Source organism: Trachypithecus francoisi, unplaced genomic scaffold (assembly GCF_009764315.1).
Source record: "Trachypithecus francoisi isolate TF-2019V2 unplaced genomic scaffold, Tfra_2.0 Lachesis_group13, whole genome shotgun sequence".
Lineage (NCBI taxonomy): Eukaryota > Metazoa > Chordata > Mammalia > Primates > Cercopithecidae > Trachypithecus > Trachypithecus francoisi.
In genome coordinates, this window is record NW_022681458.1 from 125070788 (window position 1) to 125087984 (window position 17197).

At 38.1% G+C, this 17197-nt stretch overlaps 1 protein-coding gene across 2 annotated transcripts in view; it reads left to right on the forward strand.

Annotated features, from left to right (window-relative positions):
• The window catches only part of CNTNAP5 (contactin associated protein family member 5), a 493109-nt gene that overhangs the window by 2638 nt on the left and 473274 nt on the right, over positions 1-17197 (forward strand). For both annotated transcript variants that reach the window (XM_033231817.1, XM_033231818.1), the window contains exon 3: positions 12186-12370. In XM_033231817.1, the coding sequence (XP_033087708.1) occupies positions 12186-12370 (185 nt within the window). The remainder of the gene's footprint in view (positions 1-12185; positions 12371-17197) is intronic.

The following is a 17197-nucleotide window of genomic DNA, read 5'->3' on the forward strand; positions in this document are numbered from 1 at the left end:
CTCTTCTATAGGAAAAAGAAAGAAAGGAAAAAAGAGACAAGCTGAAAAAAAAGTAAATGACTGTTTTTCGTAAGAATGACTCCCTGCGAGGCCGGGCGCGGTGGCTCAAGCCTGTAATCCCAGCACTTTGGGAGGCCGAGACGGGCAGATCACGAGGTCAGGAGATCGAGATCATCCTGGCTAACACGGTGAAACCCCGTCTCTACTAAAAAAATACAAAAAACTAGCCGGGTGAGGTGGCGGGTGCCTGTAGTCCCAGCTACTTGGGAGGCTGAGGCAGGAGAATGACCTAAAACCTGGGAGGCGGAGCTTGCAGTGAGCTGAGATCCGGCCACTGCACTCCAGCCTGGGCAACAGAGCGAGACTCCTTCTCAAAAAAAAAAAAAAGAATGACTCCCTGCTTCCCATCTGATATTTCCTAATATTAAAGGGAGAGGAAAATAGTTATCTTTTTGTCTTTACTATAAAATAGTAAAGAAGGAAAGATATTGCAAAGTGTAATTTGTAACATCAAGTTGCATGGAAGATTGACCAAAAACAGTTGCATGGAAAATTGACAAAAATGTTAAATAAATTTTAGCAATTAGCTGGAGAGACTTAAGAATGAATATTAGTGCCCCCAAACCAAACAATATAATTTTGAGGCATTTCTGAGGGTCTTCTTGGGGCCCCATGGTGACTGTAGGCAGGGATAGCAGAAGGAATCTCTAGATTTCAAATTAACTCAAAATTGAACCCTAATATATTAGATTAAGTACACACCAAAATACCTTTAAAAGTAGAATCTCACCTAGAAGAGAGTGGTAAAAAATTTTGCTGGTAACCTCATTGGTTGTAATTACCATAACTAAAGAAGCAAGCATCAGAACTTTCTGAATGCTCGGTGTCCAAATACTACACAAACATGCATGAATCCATTAACTGGTTTTCAGTTTTCCAGAAAGGAGATCAGATGAATGAAGCTGAGCCTCCCAGTTACAAGTGACTCACACAGCATTTTGAGTTGTGGGTAAAGTTGTTATTACTTATCAATAGTAAAGCAGGTGTCTTCTACTGGTAACATTAAGAAATCTTTCAGTTACTACTGTTTAGATTCCCAATTCAAGTGTGGCATTTCACATCCTAAACTCTGCTCCTGCATACAAAATCTAACGTTGTAAACGAGATTCATTCATGGTGTGAATGGTAGAAAAAGCATAGGTATGGTCATGTAACACGTTTTGTTTTGATTGCAGATGTGCCATCAAATTATGTTATGTTATTTTACTTTATGTATTATGTGATTTATTATGGTGAATGTCTTCTGAGCCTCGGTTTCCTTATTTCTAATCTGGGGCTAATGACTTGTCTTGCGGAGTATGGACATGAAAACCAAGAACACTATAAATACATTTTCTGTAGCAATGAGTAAACATGGACAAATGCCAAAAATAGAAGCTCAGTGTTGCTCATTTATTCCGACAATATCTGAATGCCTCACCCTGAACTATGCTGGCTTTTCTGAACATAAATGGAATATTAAGATGAATAGCACTGACTCCTTGCTACGATACATAGATGGCAGGATAAGTCTTTCTGCCCAGTTTCTGTCTTCTCTATATTTCCAACCATGGTGGTAATTAAGTAAAACCTTACTTGGTGAATGATTAAGTAGAAAGAATATATTTGGCCGGGCGCGGTGGCTCAAGCCTGTAATCCCAGCACTTTGGGAGGCCGAGACGGGTGCATCACGAGGTCAGGAGATCGAGACTATCCTGGCTAATATGGTGAAACCCCGTCTCTACTAAAAAAATACAAAAAACTAGCCAGGCGAGGTGGCAGGCGCCTGTAGTCCCAGCTACTTGGGAGGCTGAGGCGGGAGAATGGCGTAACCCAGGGGCCGGAGCTTGCAGTGAGCTGAGATCCGGCCACTGCACTCCAGCCTGGGCAACAGAGCGAGACTCCGTCTCAAAAAAAAAAAAAAAAAGAATATATTTTAGCTATGTTCTGCATAGTTTAAAAATGTCTTCATCTTTTTTATCTCTTTCTGCAGCTCTTCCTTTTTATCGGTTTACCACAGTTGAGTGTTTTCTGTACTTACCTGTTTTAAGCAGTCACCTAGGACACTTCTTAAATAGCATAAGTTTCTAGGTTCCTCTTCTAGAGAAACACTGCCACAGATTAGTACTTTATCCCCTCCTACCTCATTACGGATAGAAGATTTCTGGAAGCACTAAGCAAACGGGAGTGATAATAGCTTTGCTTTGCCCATAATGGAAAATCTATAATATAAGTTTTATAAACACCAGGATAACACCTTGTTCATTTCTGTATCTCTAGCCTCTAAGAGAACCCCTTCCTAAAGTAGGTGCTTGAGGCAAATTGAGTACATTAGAAACAGGGTTTTCATCACAAATTTCATTATTCCTGTCGGGCTTGCTCACCTTCAAGTCTGCACTCCTGACTCCTCCATGATCCACCACTCTCTCTGACAATGGGTTCTGTTTACAGAGGATCCACAATGTGGTAAGGTCCAGTCCAATCCTCAAGGAAGACCTATGGCATAAGTATGCATTAGCCCCAGTTTACAGATATGAAATAATAAGCTCAAAGTGGATAAATTACTTGTCCCATTTACACAGACTGTGGTTAGTGTAGCTACCATTACAATCTACTTATATCTAACCAGCTGTTTTGCTCTTAATTTTAGATTATAAAATATATATCAGTTTTTAAAAAACTGAAAATAATATAAAAAAGGAAAAAACCCAAATCCTACAACCTGGTTATCTCTTTTATTAACATTTTAGTATCTTTTCAATATTTATCTTAGTTATTTATGTGAATTCTTTAAATATTATTTTAAAATACTGTTCTTTTCCTGTTGTCACATAGCCTCAAAGGGGAAAGAGTTTATGACATCCATGATCAGATTTGTTCTGTTAAAAAAATGAATCAGAAAAGCAAGAGAAATGTAGGAGAGCTGAGAGACAGAGAGAAAGAGAGGCAGGATTCAAGTTAACCGGTTAAAGAATAGCGCTGGTCAAATAAAGAGAGTTTTGGTTTTTCCCTCTCCAGTTTATATGGACATTTCGGCCGTGTCTCTTTTAGTGACAATTCTTCATTCAAATGTGTATCATTTTCTAATCAGTTACTTGCAATTCAGAAATTCAGGCTAAGAGTGAAGAAGTCCAGCACCATGGTCAGCTGCTCGGGATGGCTTTGTGGCCATACATAGTGTTCTTTTCTAGTGATGCTCTTTGATGAGTATCCAATTTACATTACATGGTTACCCTAACCCTTACTGTGTCTGGCTTGGGTAGAGACAGTTCTATGGAGAAATTGAACTATGTGGTTCCTCTTTGCCTACTTTCTTAGAGTAGAACATTGGTATTTTCCCGGAACTACTAAATGGGAAAGAGATTTTTTCTCTCAATCCATAAGGGGGTCAGACATGTTTCCTTTCTCACTTTTTACATATCTCATTCAAATTGCCAATGGCAGTCTGCCCTCTGCAGAATTGCAGTAGTCTGAACCCATTCATGCAGGTAGAGAATCAAAGAGCGGAGATATTATGTGACAAGAGAACTGTTGTAAGAATGAAGAAGACATCAGTAGTACGTGCAGGTCACTCATCCTTGCAAGAGCCCAGTGTCTTTTGACTGAGGCAGGATGTTTATGCAATCCCCAATACATACGGCTGTAGTAAAGTGAGACTCAAGTGAGGCTCCTAGAATAGAACAAACATCTGAGGAGCACCCGGGAGCTGAGTACAGGGTTCAGGCGCCAAAGCACGTGATTGCATAATCAACCATTGAGATGCCAGAGAAAGTTCTTTCCATTATCCAAAGAGTCAAATGAACATTCAATTTAGCTCTTTTGAAACTCAGGCATTTTAGTCAGCCAACTCACACATATTTATGGAATGTTTATTATGTTTCTCAAATTGTACTAAACACTATAAAAGTTTTTTCAGTTGCCATTTTTTGAGAGCCCACATTTAGGCATTGCATTAAACATTTAAAATACATATTTTATTTAAATTACATGACAGTCCTACAATCTATATCCAAACCCATTAACAGATGAAGAAGTGCTGGTCCCTGATTCCCAGTAAGTGGCTCAAGGTCACATAGCTGCATAGCTGTAGATATGGGATTATAGCCTTATCCAATCCTCCCCCAATTCTCTGATGTTAATCACCAGAATGTTATAAACTTTTATAAGACAAATAATAAAAATTATGAAACAATTCTAAAAAATGTTAAATATCAGGCAGACAATATGCATGTGTTAAGGTGTGAGAATGGAGAGATCAAAAAGGAACAGAGGGATCCAGGATCAACCTTGAGCAATCTGGAGATTTTATTATGGAGAGGGGAGAAAAACGGGTATTTCATTAAAAGAATCAATGGGATAAAATGCACCACATTTTTCATAAATTCTGTCATTATGTAATAAGAATAGGTAAAACAAGTATAGTAAATAAGGCACTGAATTCTGCACTGGGGGTTAAAAGTTGGATTTATCAGTATCTATATTCAAGAGGCTCTCAACGTAGTAAAATAGTTATTTCTACTTACCTTTTAGCTTGGTTATATTAATTGGAAATTAAAAAACTATGCATCATCAAAATCGTATAAGAAATGTATTAAGATAATGTTTTCAAAGATAGCAAAGTCACAGAAGATGGACACAAGTTAGACACCACAGTAGAGCAACAACTAAATCTGGAGAGTATTTTTAGTCAATACGATTTAGAAATTTCTTAACAACTAAGGACATGTGTTTCATTGCTTTAGAGAAACATAGAGATTTGCTCTGGATGGAGGGTCAAGTCCATTGAAATCACATTGTTTCCTGTCCGTTTCTTATTTTCTCCAGGGCTCTCACTTAGATACTTAGGAGACCATTCACTAGCCTTGCATATTGCCAAACCAAGTTGAAAGGGAGTATCTTTATAATACTGGCTGGGACAGGGAGATGCAATTTGTCTTCTCATTCAGTGTCATGTCCTCCCTTCTTAGTGTTGCCCCATTTTACTTTTTTACAGCTCTCTGTTTTCCAATCTATTAAATTCCTTTGCAAACTAATGTCCTCCCTTCCTACTAAGCTACATAACTTACATGTGTATATGGGAGATACAGAGAGTAAGAGCGTAAGAAATGAGGGAGAATGAGAGTATCAATTTTTCCATGAAAAGTAGTGGAGAGAGTTTTAGCTTTGGAGTCAAATAGAATTGAGTTGTAACCCTAATTCTTTGAGTCCTTAGGTAAATCTTGTGGCTTCTTGGAGACTAACCTTTCTGCAGGGTTATTATGGTCAGGAATAATTAGAACAACATATGTGAAGTGTTTAACTTGTGTGAGAAGCTTAAGAAATACAAGTGAATATCGGTGTTGATAATCTGACAAATTAAAGGTGGGTGGAAAAGTTGATTCTGATGATCTGATAGAGGCAGGCATGAGGGAATTCACATGTGTGGCCACCTGTTTTATCAATAGGGAATCAAACCCTTTTCAAGAATCACTTTTTTTTTTTTTTTTTTTGCTCAAATACAATCTTAAACAGGAGAGTTCCCATCCCCTTTTTCCCAGGCTGTCTGAAATTCACAGATTATGAAAGTTAAAGTGGTAGCCATGTTTGAACAGTTAAGATAAGACCTAGCAAGAAGATTTAATCAAACAAGGCATTTGGGTGAAAACAGTGCAACATGCATGCCCTTTACCAGAAAATGTGAGTTCTAAGTAAGAGTGAAAGAATTGGCATGCTTATCCATAGCATCTTGAGGTGGAGGGAAGAGTATAAATAGGTAAAGTTAAACATGTTTTGCAAACATTTCAAGCTTCCTATAAAAATTGTTATATTTCTTAGGGCCTTGGGTAGTATATATATTATTTTATTTTAACTGTATATTAAACCACATGAAAACAAGTTTTATTTCATTAGAAATAATTATTTCCCTTATATATTTCTGATCCCAAAGTTAGTTTCTGTCTAGTTTTATTGTTTTTGTCCTTCACAATTGCCCATGAAAACTTTTATCTTTGTCTTAAGAAATTAGAAACTAGTTAAAACTAGTAATTGAACCTCAAATGCCACTGAGATAAAACTTAAAATCAATATTCTAAGATCAAGAGTTTGACAATTTCTTGAGAATTAAGTGTTTTGTGATATCTAATAATGGAAATTTCTATGGAAAATGAAACGTTTCTGAGGACTACCATCCTACTCTTCTCATAAATACAATTCTAAACATCCTTTTTTAATGAAGAGCAGAAATTTTGTTTTCCCAATTTTTTAACCAAACCAAGTTTCACTAAACTTGTTTTGATATAAGATATCTGAGTGTTGGTATATAATAACTATATATTAGGAGAAGGAGTGATGAGATTTATCCATAGGTGCTCCTTTTTGGTTAATTAATAAGTAACTTGTAATTTCTAAGAGATTCAATAATTACACATCTCTGATATATAGTCTTCAACAAATATACTATGCAGTGTCAGGATTATGTTTTTAATTAAGTTTATTTTTCTCATTATCCAAAACAGTTATGCTCACTCTAAAATACAGAGAAAAGAAAGAAATGATTGTGGTAAATGCATTATTCAATTTTACCCACACATAGTGCTTATTTGTGCCTTTTCCAGACTTGTATTTGGTCTATATTTTGTACGTTTGTCTTCTGCTCATGTATATTTTAAATCAGTATAGTCTAATTATTGAGTATTCTATTTATTAAATATTACTTTTAATTTTATCAAAAAGGGCAGTCACTACTGAGTATACTTTTGAAATAATGTAAGTATTTTATAAATATCATTTTGATGGCTATTTAATATAATACTTCATCCAGTGAGTCTACCTAAATGTACTCAGACTTTTTTCTCCTTCCAAATTATTGCATATTATGTGCAATTTTTAAATCACTAGCCACTTAAAAGTTTTTCCACAACATTTCAGCTTGCTTTTTTAGAATACATTTAGAATACTTTTTTAGAATACTTTTTTAGAATACATTTTTTAGAATACATTGGATTACTAGGCAAAAAGTTGTGAACATTAGTTTAAGTACCGTGATACTAACTGAAATGTTTCTCCATAAAATTGGTGGAACTCAATTTTGCATTATCTTTGGGCATGCACACACACACACACACACACACACACACACACAAAGTAAATGAACAATGTAAACAAGGGCATATATATATATATCTTTGGGCATATATATATATGCACTAAGTAAATGAAAAATGTAAACAAGGAGCAATGCTAATCCACTTTTGAGAAAAGGTCAACAAATTGCTCTAAGTATTCATAAAAATTTCATGAGCTAGTTTGTATAAAATAAGTATGTTAATTAAGTTTATGGTTTCATTAGATGCAGTAAGTGAAAGGTTGTCACTATTTATTTAAGAAGAAGTACTTTTATTTTCCTAAAGTCTTAAAAATTATAAGAAACAGAATTGTTGGATGCAATGAGAGTAGCAAACTTTCTGAGCCAAAGTTAAGACCCAGGAGAGAAAGGACTGACATTAGACTTTGAAGAGGGTAAAGGTAAGGTTACTGATGCTGGCTCTGCTTGCCACTCTTCTACACTGTGGAGATGTTCCTGTCCATTGAGATGGTGGTGATGATGGTGTCAGTGCATTCAAGAAGGGTACAGTGAGCAACAACCAACATAACCTACTACTGGAAACTTTAGGATTTGAAGATCCCAATCATGTACTTAGATTGCCTTGATCCAGTCAACATAACAAATACCACCCTACCCAATTTACTAGTGTTCTCCTGCCATTTGAAAGTTTTACAATCTATTTCACTAAGACCACTCAAGGATTTTTAAATAGTGGAACTGAGACAATTTGGTAGCCATCTCAAAACATAAAGGTAGAACTGTGCCTCATACAGTACATCAGCAAAAATTTCAGTTGAAAGGAAGCAGAGAAAACTAGAAGAATTCTTTAGTGATCTCAGAATAAGGAGAACCATTTAAACTAGGATACAAATCCAGAATTTATAAGAAAAATGATGGATTTGTTCCCAATGCACAAATACCTGAGTGGTGAATTAAAAAAATCAATCGAACAAACAAAAACAGAAAAACAACATCAAAAAACAAATAAAGAAAGGCAAAAAGATATTTTCAAAATTCATATCACAGGCAAAATATAGGAAGAGACAGTTTAAAGAAAAGGAAATAAAAATAAAAAGATTTTTCAACCTCATTCTTATTAAAATAAATGCATATTAAAATTACTCAGAAATACACTTTTTTAACCTACCAGACGGGCAAAATTTTAATGCTAGACCATATGTTGTTGACAAGCCTGTGGTAAAGGCAATCCTAGGCATTTAAATGGGCACCGTCTTTATATAGGACATTTTGGCAGCATTTTTCAAAATTGCCAACATGAAAGCCTTTGTCCTCCAATTCTTCGTCCAAGAATGAATGCTACAAATATGCTTGTGCCCAAGCAAGATAATGTCCACATAATAAAGTACTTCAACAGTTTTACAGATCTAAACAGTTTTACAGATGTTTTACAGATCTAAACAGTTTTACAGATGTTTCTCTGTAAATAGAAACATCTAAATTTGTATCACTAGGAGCTCATTAAGTGAAATATGATGTTCTATGTATCATATATATGATCGTATATAATTATGTATCATATTACATGTATATAGATCATATATATATTAGAGTATGGACTACTATGCAGCTATAAAAAGGATGGGAAAGCTCTTTATATTTTGATAATGATTTTCAGGATAGATTAAATAAAAATGGGAAGTTGGAGATAAATGCACATTCTATTTTACCATCAGGGTAAAAAATTAAATGAGTAGAAATAAAGAAAATCTATCTTTGCTGCTCGCATACACCTAATATTTTTCTGGAAGCATGAGCAAGATGTTAACAGCAGTGATTACCTGGGGCTATGGAAGATGAGCAGATGGAGGAAGTGAGGAAGGGAGGGAGGAAGGGTGTGTTACTATACCCAAAGTTACATAAAAAATAAAATCAGTTTGACTGATTCATAATATTTATAAAATTTATCTTTTGAAGCAGGATAGTGTGGAAAATATTAAAATATTTTATTTTAATCATTATTATTATTGGCTCTATTAAAGAACTCAGGAGATCATTAAAGACCACAAAAACAGCACATAGAACAAACAAGTTGGAGAAACGGTGTAATTCCTTGCCTGTTTTTTGTTGGTGGTGGTGGTGGTGGTTTTGTGTGTGTGTGTTTGTGTGTGTGTGATGTATAATGAGCTTAAACTTTCAAATGTTTAGAATTTGGACTTATTATTAATAAATTATTGTTCAATGCCTTTCTTATTTTAAGAAAAAAGTGAGATGCAGCTCAATTTCAAAGTGAAAACTCCAATATTAAATCTACCTGCCTTGTTACATCTAGAACTGACCGTTTATAAAGCATAAAGTTTCCTTCAGCCAATGTTAGCTCCTGAATCATTTCATCTTATAATTAAAAACTGTGTGGGGTGGCGGTGGTGGTGTTCTTTATTCTATCTCCATCAGCTGGAGGCTACCTCCTGCCACACCTCGTCATTACTTGGGTCCCATTCTTCCTGTACTCTTCTTGCCCGAGCCCCACTATGCCCCATCTATCCAGATTATGGCTAATCTTATAGCCAGTTTTACCTTCTAATCCAATTCCCACACAACTGCCAAAATAACCTTTCTTAAAAGTAATCTGCTTGCCGGGCGCGGTGGCTCACACCTGTAATCCCAGCACTTCGGGATGCTGGGGCAGCAGATCACTTGAGATCAGGAGTTGGAGACAAGCCTGGTCAACTTGGTGAAAACCCGTTTCCACCAAAAACATAAAAAATTTGCCTCATGTGGTGGCCCCCGCCTGTAATCCCAGCTACTCTGGAGGCTGAGGCAGGAGAATCACTTGAACCCGGGAGGCAGGGGTTGCAGTGAGCCCAGATCATGTCATTGTACTCGCTCCAGCCTGGATGACACAGGGAGACTGCATCTCAAAAACAACAACAACAACAACAACAGCAACAAAAAATACCCACCAAACAAACAAACAAAAAAACACAGTAATCTGCATTTGTAACCTCTGCCTACTCAACGTTCCATTTCTTAAAAAAGATGTAAACCGTGTAACCTAGCATACAAAGTCCTGGATAATGGGATCCAGGTCGACGAGCTCCTGGCACTCAGCCGCTGGAAGTCTTGGGCCACGCTCCCCTACATTTCTAACCCTGGCTGCTGCTTCTCCCGGCCTTGCAACCATGCTCCTCCTTCCCTCAGGTTTCAACCTGTCTCTGCTGCATAAGGAGGATTTCACAGCACCACACTCTGCATTTCCCTGGCTCTGTGCACTAAGTGCTGGAAACCTGCATATGTTTTATAGATTTATTTGATTAGCATCTCTACACTAAGACCTTCAGAGAGGACAGTATACCTTTAAACTCCATGTCTCCTTGATACATTACCTGTCACTGTGACCAGTTCAGGTAGATCACAATACCTTTCTTTTCTTTTTTAGATGGAGTTTTGCTCTTGTGGCCTGGCCCAGGCTGGAGTGCAATGGTGTGGTGTGATCTCAGCTCACTGCAACCTCCACCTCACAGGTTCAAGCGATTCTCCTGCCTGAGCCTCCCAAGTAGCTGGGATTACAGGCACCTGTCACCTTGCCTGGCTAATTTTTTTTTTTTTTTTTTGTATTTTTAGTAGAGATGGGATTTCACCACATTGGCCAGGCTGGTCTCAAACTCCTGACCTCAGGTGATCTGCCTGCCTTGGCCTCCCAAATTGGTGGGATTACAGGTGTGAGCCACTGCGCCTGACTCACAATACCTTTCCATAGGAGAAAGAAAGGGAGGGAGAAAAAATGAAAATATCTTTTAATTCATCAGCATAATCCATCAAAGAATGAAAACTAAGAAGCTGTGGAACAAACAGTGAATAAACCCATGAAACCAAGTCAGCTATTAATTCACCAGCTTCACTTTTCTAATTACAATAAGTTTGATGCCCCCAGCCCTATAGGAAGCATCCAAGTTACTCAGTGAAGAGAATGGTGCTTTGGGCCGTATTGGAGGTGGGAGTGAGCAGCCTTCGGGGAAGTCGCAGCGCCTGCCTGCTGAACATCACACTGTTGAACAGGCTGCTGCAGCTGTACTGGAGAAAACACTTCCCACGAGGGAGGAGAGAGACATTTAGCTTTCAGTTACTAAGGGACTTAATGTATAAAATGTTGCAAAAATTGAAAATGTATATATACACAAACATTAGTTCTATTTAATTGTTCATTTTGCTAAGGTTGAAGCAATTTCCGCAGGGGAAGATAAAAACTGTAATCTTTTTGGTAGAAGGGTACAGCCAGGGACTTCCATAAAATTGAGAGAGAAGGAGGGGGAGGGGGAACCAGGCAGGTTGGATTGCAAAGCATGCCTTTCCAGCTGCATCTCTCATGTCTTCTCAAAGGGGTCTTCCAAACTCAACAGAAGCTAAATCCTCAACAGTATGACTTGAGCCATGATCCATAGCTGTGGTCAAAGTAAAAAGGGTGAGGCAGACCTACATTCAAGTCCTGACTGTACTTGAGGCGTGCATGCCTCATCTCCCTGAGCCTCAGGGTTCCTATTTGTCAAATGGAGATGATAATTTTCCCTTAGAGGATTAAAGATGAAGGTTATTTCTTCCTAAGTGCCATGCATACAGTAGGTACTCAGCCATGGCATATGGGATGATTATTTCCTTGCCGCTGCTTTTGCCCAGAAACTTACTAGCTGTCTTCCCTTTACGTATCCCAGCTTTACTCCTCCTCCTGGGCACAGCTCCTAACTGGCTTTCTCCACTCAAGAACCATTCAAACTCAAAGAATATTCATTCCTTCTAAAAACACAGTCCCCATTTTCAATCATATTTCTGTAGCCATAAGGACATAGTTCCTGTTATTATTTATTTTTTCAAGTCTTGAAAACATGCCCTATTTTGTCCGGAAGGAGGTATGCATATTGAATTTGATTCTGGAATCTGTGGGCAAAGCCTGTTATTACTTCCCAGGATCAGCACAGTTCCTCGTCTGTAGGGAGGCATCATTCTTTGCCTTTAGAACAGAGATAGCTGCCTTTGCTTGTGGAGCATTCTGGTGTGCAAAGCTGCCCTTGGACACAGACATCATCCTGCCTTCCTCCCCTCTTTACAGATGACAGCAAAGCACGGCTCAGCAGCAGCTTGCCCTCTGCCACCCTGGGCAGCCTCCTGGATGACCAGCACTGGCACTCGGTCCTCATCGAACGGGTGGGCAAGCAGGTGAACTTCACGGTGGACAAGCACACACAGCACTTCCGCACCAAGGGCGAGACGGATGCCTTAGACATTGACTATGAGGTGAGTTGATCCTCCCTGCACCTCCCAGGCCCCTTGCTTCATTGAACGCAGCAAGAAAATCAGTGAGCAGAGCAACTGAGAGAAGTGGTGGGGCACTAAGGAGTCTTACCCTGGGACTTACTTCCTCCATCTATGCCAGATAGATGGAAAGGCGTGCAGCCAGAGAATCTGACCAGTGAGGGAGTGAGGGTTAAACCACAAGACAGCAGGTATGTGCATTTTAAAGTCAGCAGGTCTCCTCATTTTTTTTTTTTTTTTTTTCCTGCTTGTAACCTTTCTGTGCCACTGCCTAGTCTCTTGGTTATGTACCTCCTCAAAAAAAAAAAGACTTCAGTTCTCTGTGGTGATGAAAGATATTTAAATTATAAACAAAACCCATGGAATCTAAAACCTGCAGTCAAGACACTACCCTTTGACTTTCACTCTTCCGATGCAAACTTTTGACTAATACCGTGGCGAGCTGTTTCTTCCCTGCTCTCTTGTAGAAGAGGTACAGTGAAATGCACCAGTTCTACAATACAAAGAAAGTTGCACAAAGCTCTGCAAACTGGCAGCCAAGAGTTCACCATTTTTGCTAGTAGTTCAGTTCAAGGAATGCATATTGTGCCCCTGCTGTACACCAGGCTCTGCTGGGCCATAAATATTCAGTCTCTGAGTTGGAGAAACTGAGATAAGCCCTTGCAGAACAAGGAGGTAAAGGCTACAGTGGATGAAGCACCTGTCACTGAAGGTTTGGAATATAGAAATTTCATATTTCTATAGGAAACAGGCCACTTAATTCAACCTTGAAAAATGGCACAAGTTTTCTAGTAGGAGATGCTGCTAAGTCTTGAAAGAATAGGGTGAAAAGACTGGGGAGGCATGCCAGAGCGTGGTTTAAAAAATGTCAAACAGTCCAGTATTTATGGAATTCAAAAGAATGGGCCATCAGTGGTATGTTTGAGTTAGCTTGTTACCAATTTATGAGTTTCAAGTTGTAGATTTTCAGAAATTTTTGTGAGCTCTTGGTTAACCTAGCCATTATTAAAAATTAAGTTGGCTGGGCGTGGTGGTTCACGCCTGTAATTTCAGCACTTTGGGAAGCCGAGACCAGCAGATCATGAGGTTGGGAGATAGAGACCATCCTGGCTAACATGATGAAACCCCGTCCTCACCAAAAACACAAAAAATTTGCCAGGCGTCGTGGTGGGTGCCTGTAGTCTCTCATACTCAGGAGGCTGAGTCATGATAATCGCTTGAAACCGGGAGGCGGAGCTTGCAGTGAACCGAGATTGTGCCACTGCACTCCAGCCCGGGAGACAGAGCGAAACTCTGTCTTAAATATAATACTACTAATAATTAAGTTATATAAACTTGAAATTAGTTTTAAAACCTAATAAACTCAATGATTTCTAATTATTTCACTATATTATATTGATTTGCTGTCTCTTTTAACTAAAGGTGCTCTGGAGGAATTGCATGACTATTCTATCTGTGTTGTGGGGATACTGTATGTTGGGCTGCTACCACACAGCTCTCCCCAATTCCATGTTCAGTGAAATCCCTTTGACAACTTGAAGTCTACCATAGTGGAAATAGTTATACCACAGAGGTTGACATACATTACAAATCAAGGACTGCTTTATTGTTTTGTGGATTGTGTAAACCAGGGGTCAGAAAACTACCTGGCTTGTCTGGCTTGAGGCCTGTTTTTTTATGATGCGTGAGTTAAGACTAATTTTTACATTTTGAAAGGGTTGTAAAGGAAATAAAGAAATTTTTCAAAAGGAATATATGACAGAGACTTTATGTGCTACAGATAAAATCATTCAACAAAGGTCAGCAAAAGCTTTCTATAAAACTCAGCTGGTTGTACAGAACTTACAATAACAGATTATTGCATATTTTATCATTATTCATAAATTGTGTGCTACACATTGTTAATATCATTAAAATAATCTTACTTTTGGATACACAGTCATGGCACACCGACACATACATACCTGTGTGTGTGTATGTGTGTTCCTGTGTCCCACCCTGGACAGCATGCTAGGAGACAATTTCAATCACTAGTGGGATAGATAATAGAACGGTGGAGGTGGAGATGAATAATTGAAAAATCGGGACTTATTTTTTCAGTCACTATCATGAGAATAAGAGAGCTCTTTTGATCTTAACCTTAGTTTAGTAGACTGTGGATAAAATATGCCATTCATTAACTTCAAAGAAGAATTTGTCACTCTTTGACTCAGAATACAAGATAACAGGTGGATATTTTTGAGTTGCTGAAAACTGGAAATCTGTGAATATCAATCGCTCTCCTTTGTCGACTTGTTTAATTGATTGACAAAAGAAAGAACACACTCAATATTGGAACCACCTAAAAGAAAAGAGATACCTTTTATAAACTCAAAGAGAACAACAACAACAGCAAAAAAAAAAAAAAAACCTATAAAATCATCTCGTCATTCCCCCCACATATTTTCCCTTTAATGTCCCAGAAGATGGTTCTACAATTCACTCTGTTGCCAGGTTTAACGTTTATTACAAGCCCATGTCTGCTTATTTTTGTCTCTTGTGTATGGAATCTGTATGAAATCACAGCCAAGTGACATTACAGTGAAAGTCAGCATTTAGGGAAATTAAATCCGATGAAGCTGGAACTGATTTCTTCAGGGCGTGCACGAATGTCTTGGTGCCTTATAAAACGTGCTCCCTAGGAAAGAGACACCTTGAAACGTTCCTCCAAAGCAACCTCTGCTTTAGGGAATTCAAGTCTTCTCCAGATTGTTCAGCCAGCTTGCTCCAATGATCATAAAAGAAGACAGATTGGTTGTAATAGCGGCGTTTGACATTAGCTGTACTAGAAGACAAGAGTTATGTGTCAGGAGAAGCCTCCAGCCTTTGAAGATTCACTGCAGAGTCTGTGTGGAGATGAAAGGACCCTGGTGTAGAAACTCTGTGTTCTACTTACCACATGACCACTAACTGGCTGTGTAAACCTGGGAAATAAAAATTTCTAACTTCAGTCATCCAGAAGCAAAATTCGCACCGCTGTTGGAAGGAATGGAGCTAAACAGGATATATAAATCTAAGGTCTATTTTATCACAATGTTGCATATCAATCAGAATCTACATTGATTTGCTTTCTGCCAGGCACCCATATGTGCACAAATGAGGCCTGGATATCACCAGCTAGAGGATGACAGTCATGTGTTTATGTGCCAATGACTAATTTTTGGAGCATGTACTACTCTGATATATACTTCTGTACCCTATCTAATTTTATACCAAAGCAAATATAATTATGCAAACCTATGTTCCTTTTCACTCTTCACCATGATGTGGTAATAATGGCAAGAAAAGGTAGTGGCTTTCATTCCTCATCTTTTTTTCTTTTTTTGAGACGGAGTCTCACTCTGTCTCCCAGGCTGGAGTGCAGTGGCCGGATCTCAGCTCACTGCAAGCTCCGCCTCCCGGGTTCCCGCCATTCTCCTGCCTCAGCCTCCCGAGTAGCTGGGACTACAGGCGCCCGCCACGTCACCCGGCTAGTTTTTTGTATTTTTTTAGTAGAGACGGGGTTTCACCGTCTTAGCCAGGATGGTCTCGATCTCCTGACCTCGTGATCCGCCCGTCTCAGCCTCCCAAAGTGCTGGGATTACAGGCGTGAGCCACCGCGCCCGGCCTCATTCCTCACCTTATAGTACCTTAGGGATATCAATCAAATGACACAATGACTTTCTATAAAGCAACTAGGGTGACCTTTGCTGCACTAAGATGTCTGCAGTGGTCTGTTTCCCTTCCTGCCCAGAAAGCAAACAGACAAGGGTTCACAGAATCTGCTCTCAAAACAAAAAAAAAAATTAAAAATTAAGAAAAGAGGCAGAATGTGATCCTTTACTTCTCATTAGAATGTCTTCTCAATGTCTTCTCAGTTTACATCACTTAACCCATGTGACTTCTCCAAATGCTGCAAGAGAAAGACTGTAGCAGCTCAGTTTACTTCCAGCCTGGAGCAGAAGGGCTTGAGAAAAAAGATATTTTTAGGACTTTAGAAAAAATAGTTCTTTTCTAACATTTTTGTAATCCAAGAAGTCTTTTCTTATCAAGAGTGTTCAGTAATCTTGTTTTACAGAGCTATTTTGTAAGCTCTTAAACTGTTGCAAACATATTTGAAAAATATATATGATTTAGGAGTCAGGCGCGGTGGTTTTTCTGTAGTCCCAGCTACTGGGGAGACTGAGGAGGGAGGATGGCTTGAACCCAGTTTGAGGCTGCAGTGAGCTATGATATAGCACTACTGCACTCCAGCCTGGGTAGCAGAATAAAACCCTGTTTCTTTAAAAAAAAAAAAAAAATATATATATATATATATATATATATATACACACACACACACACATAATGTATATATGTACACACAAATACATAATGTGTATATATACACACATACATATTTGATTTATATATTATCACTTAATAAATACCGAAAAGGCATTTTACAAAGTACAAAATATATTTTCAATGAAAATTCTTAGTCAAAAAAAAAAAACAAAAAATTAGATTGAACTGAACATCTTAAAATACATAGATGTTTAATCTCTAAGAATAAGTTTCACAGAAGTTTTAAATAGAGATCATATTTTTTAAATGTAAGAGTATTGGAGATTCTTCTAGGAATGGCATAAAATCTAGCAACTTGGAACTAAAACATTAAAAAAAATTGTCTATGTAAAATTTTTGAAAACCATGTGACTGTTCACCAAAAAAAAAAAAAAAAAAAAAAAATCTATATAATCATCCTTCCAAGAACTTTAAAAAGTACTTCAAAAAAAAATCACACTTTTG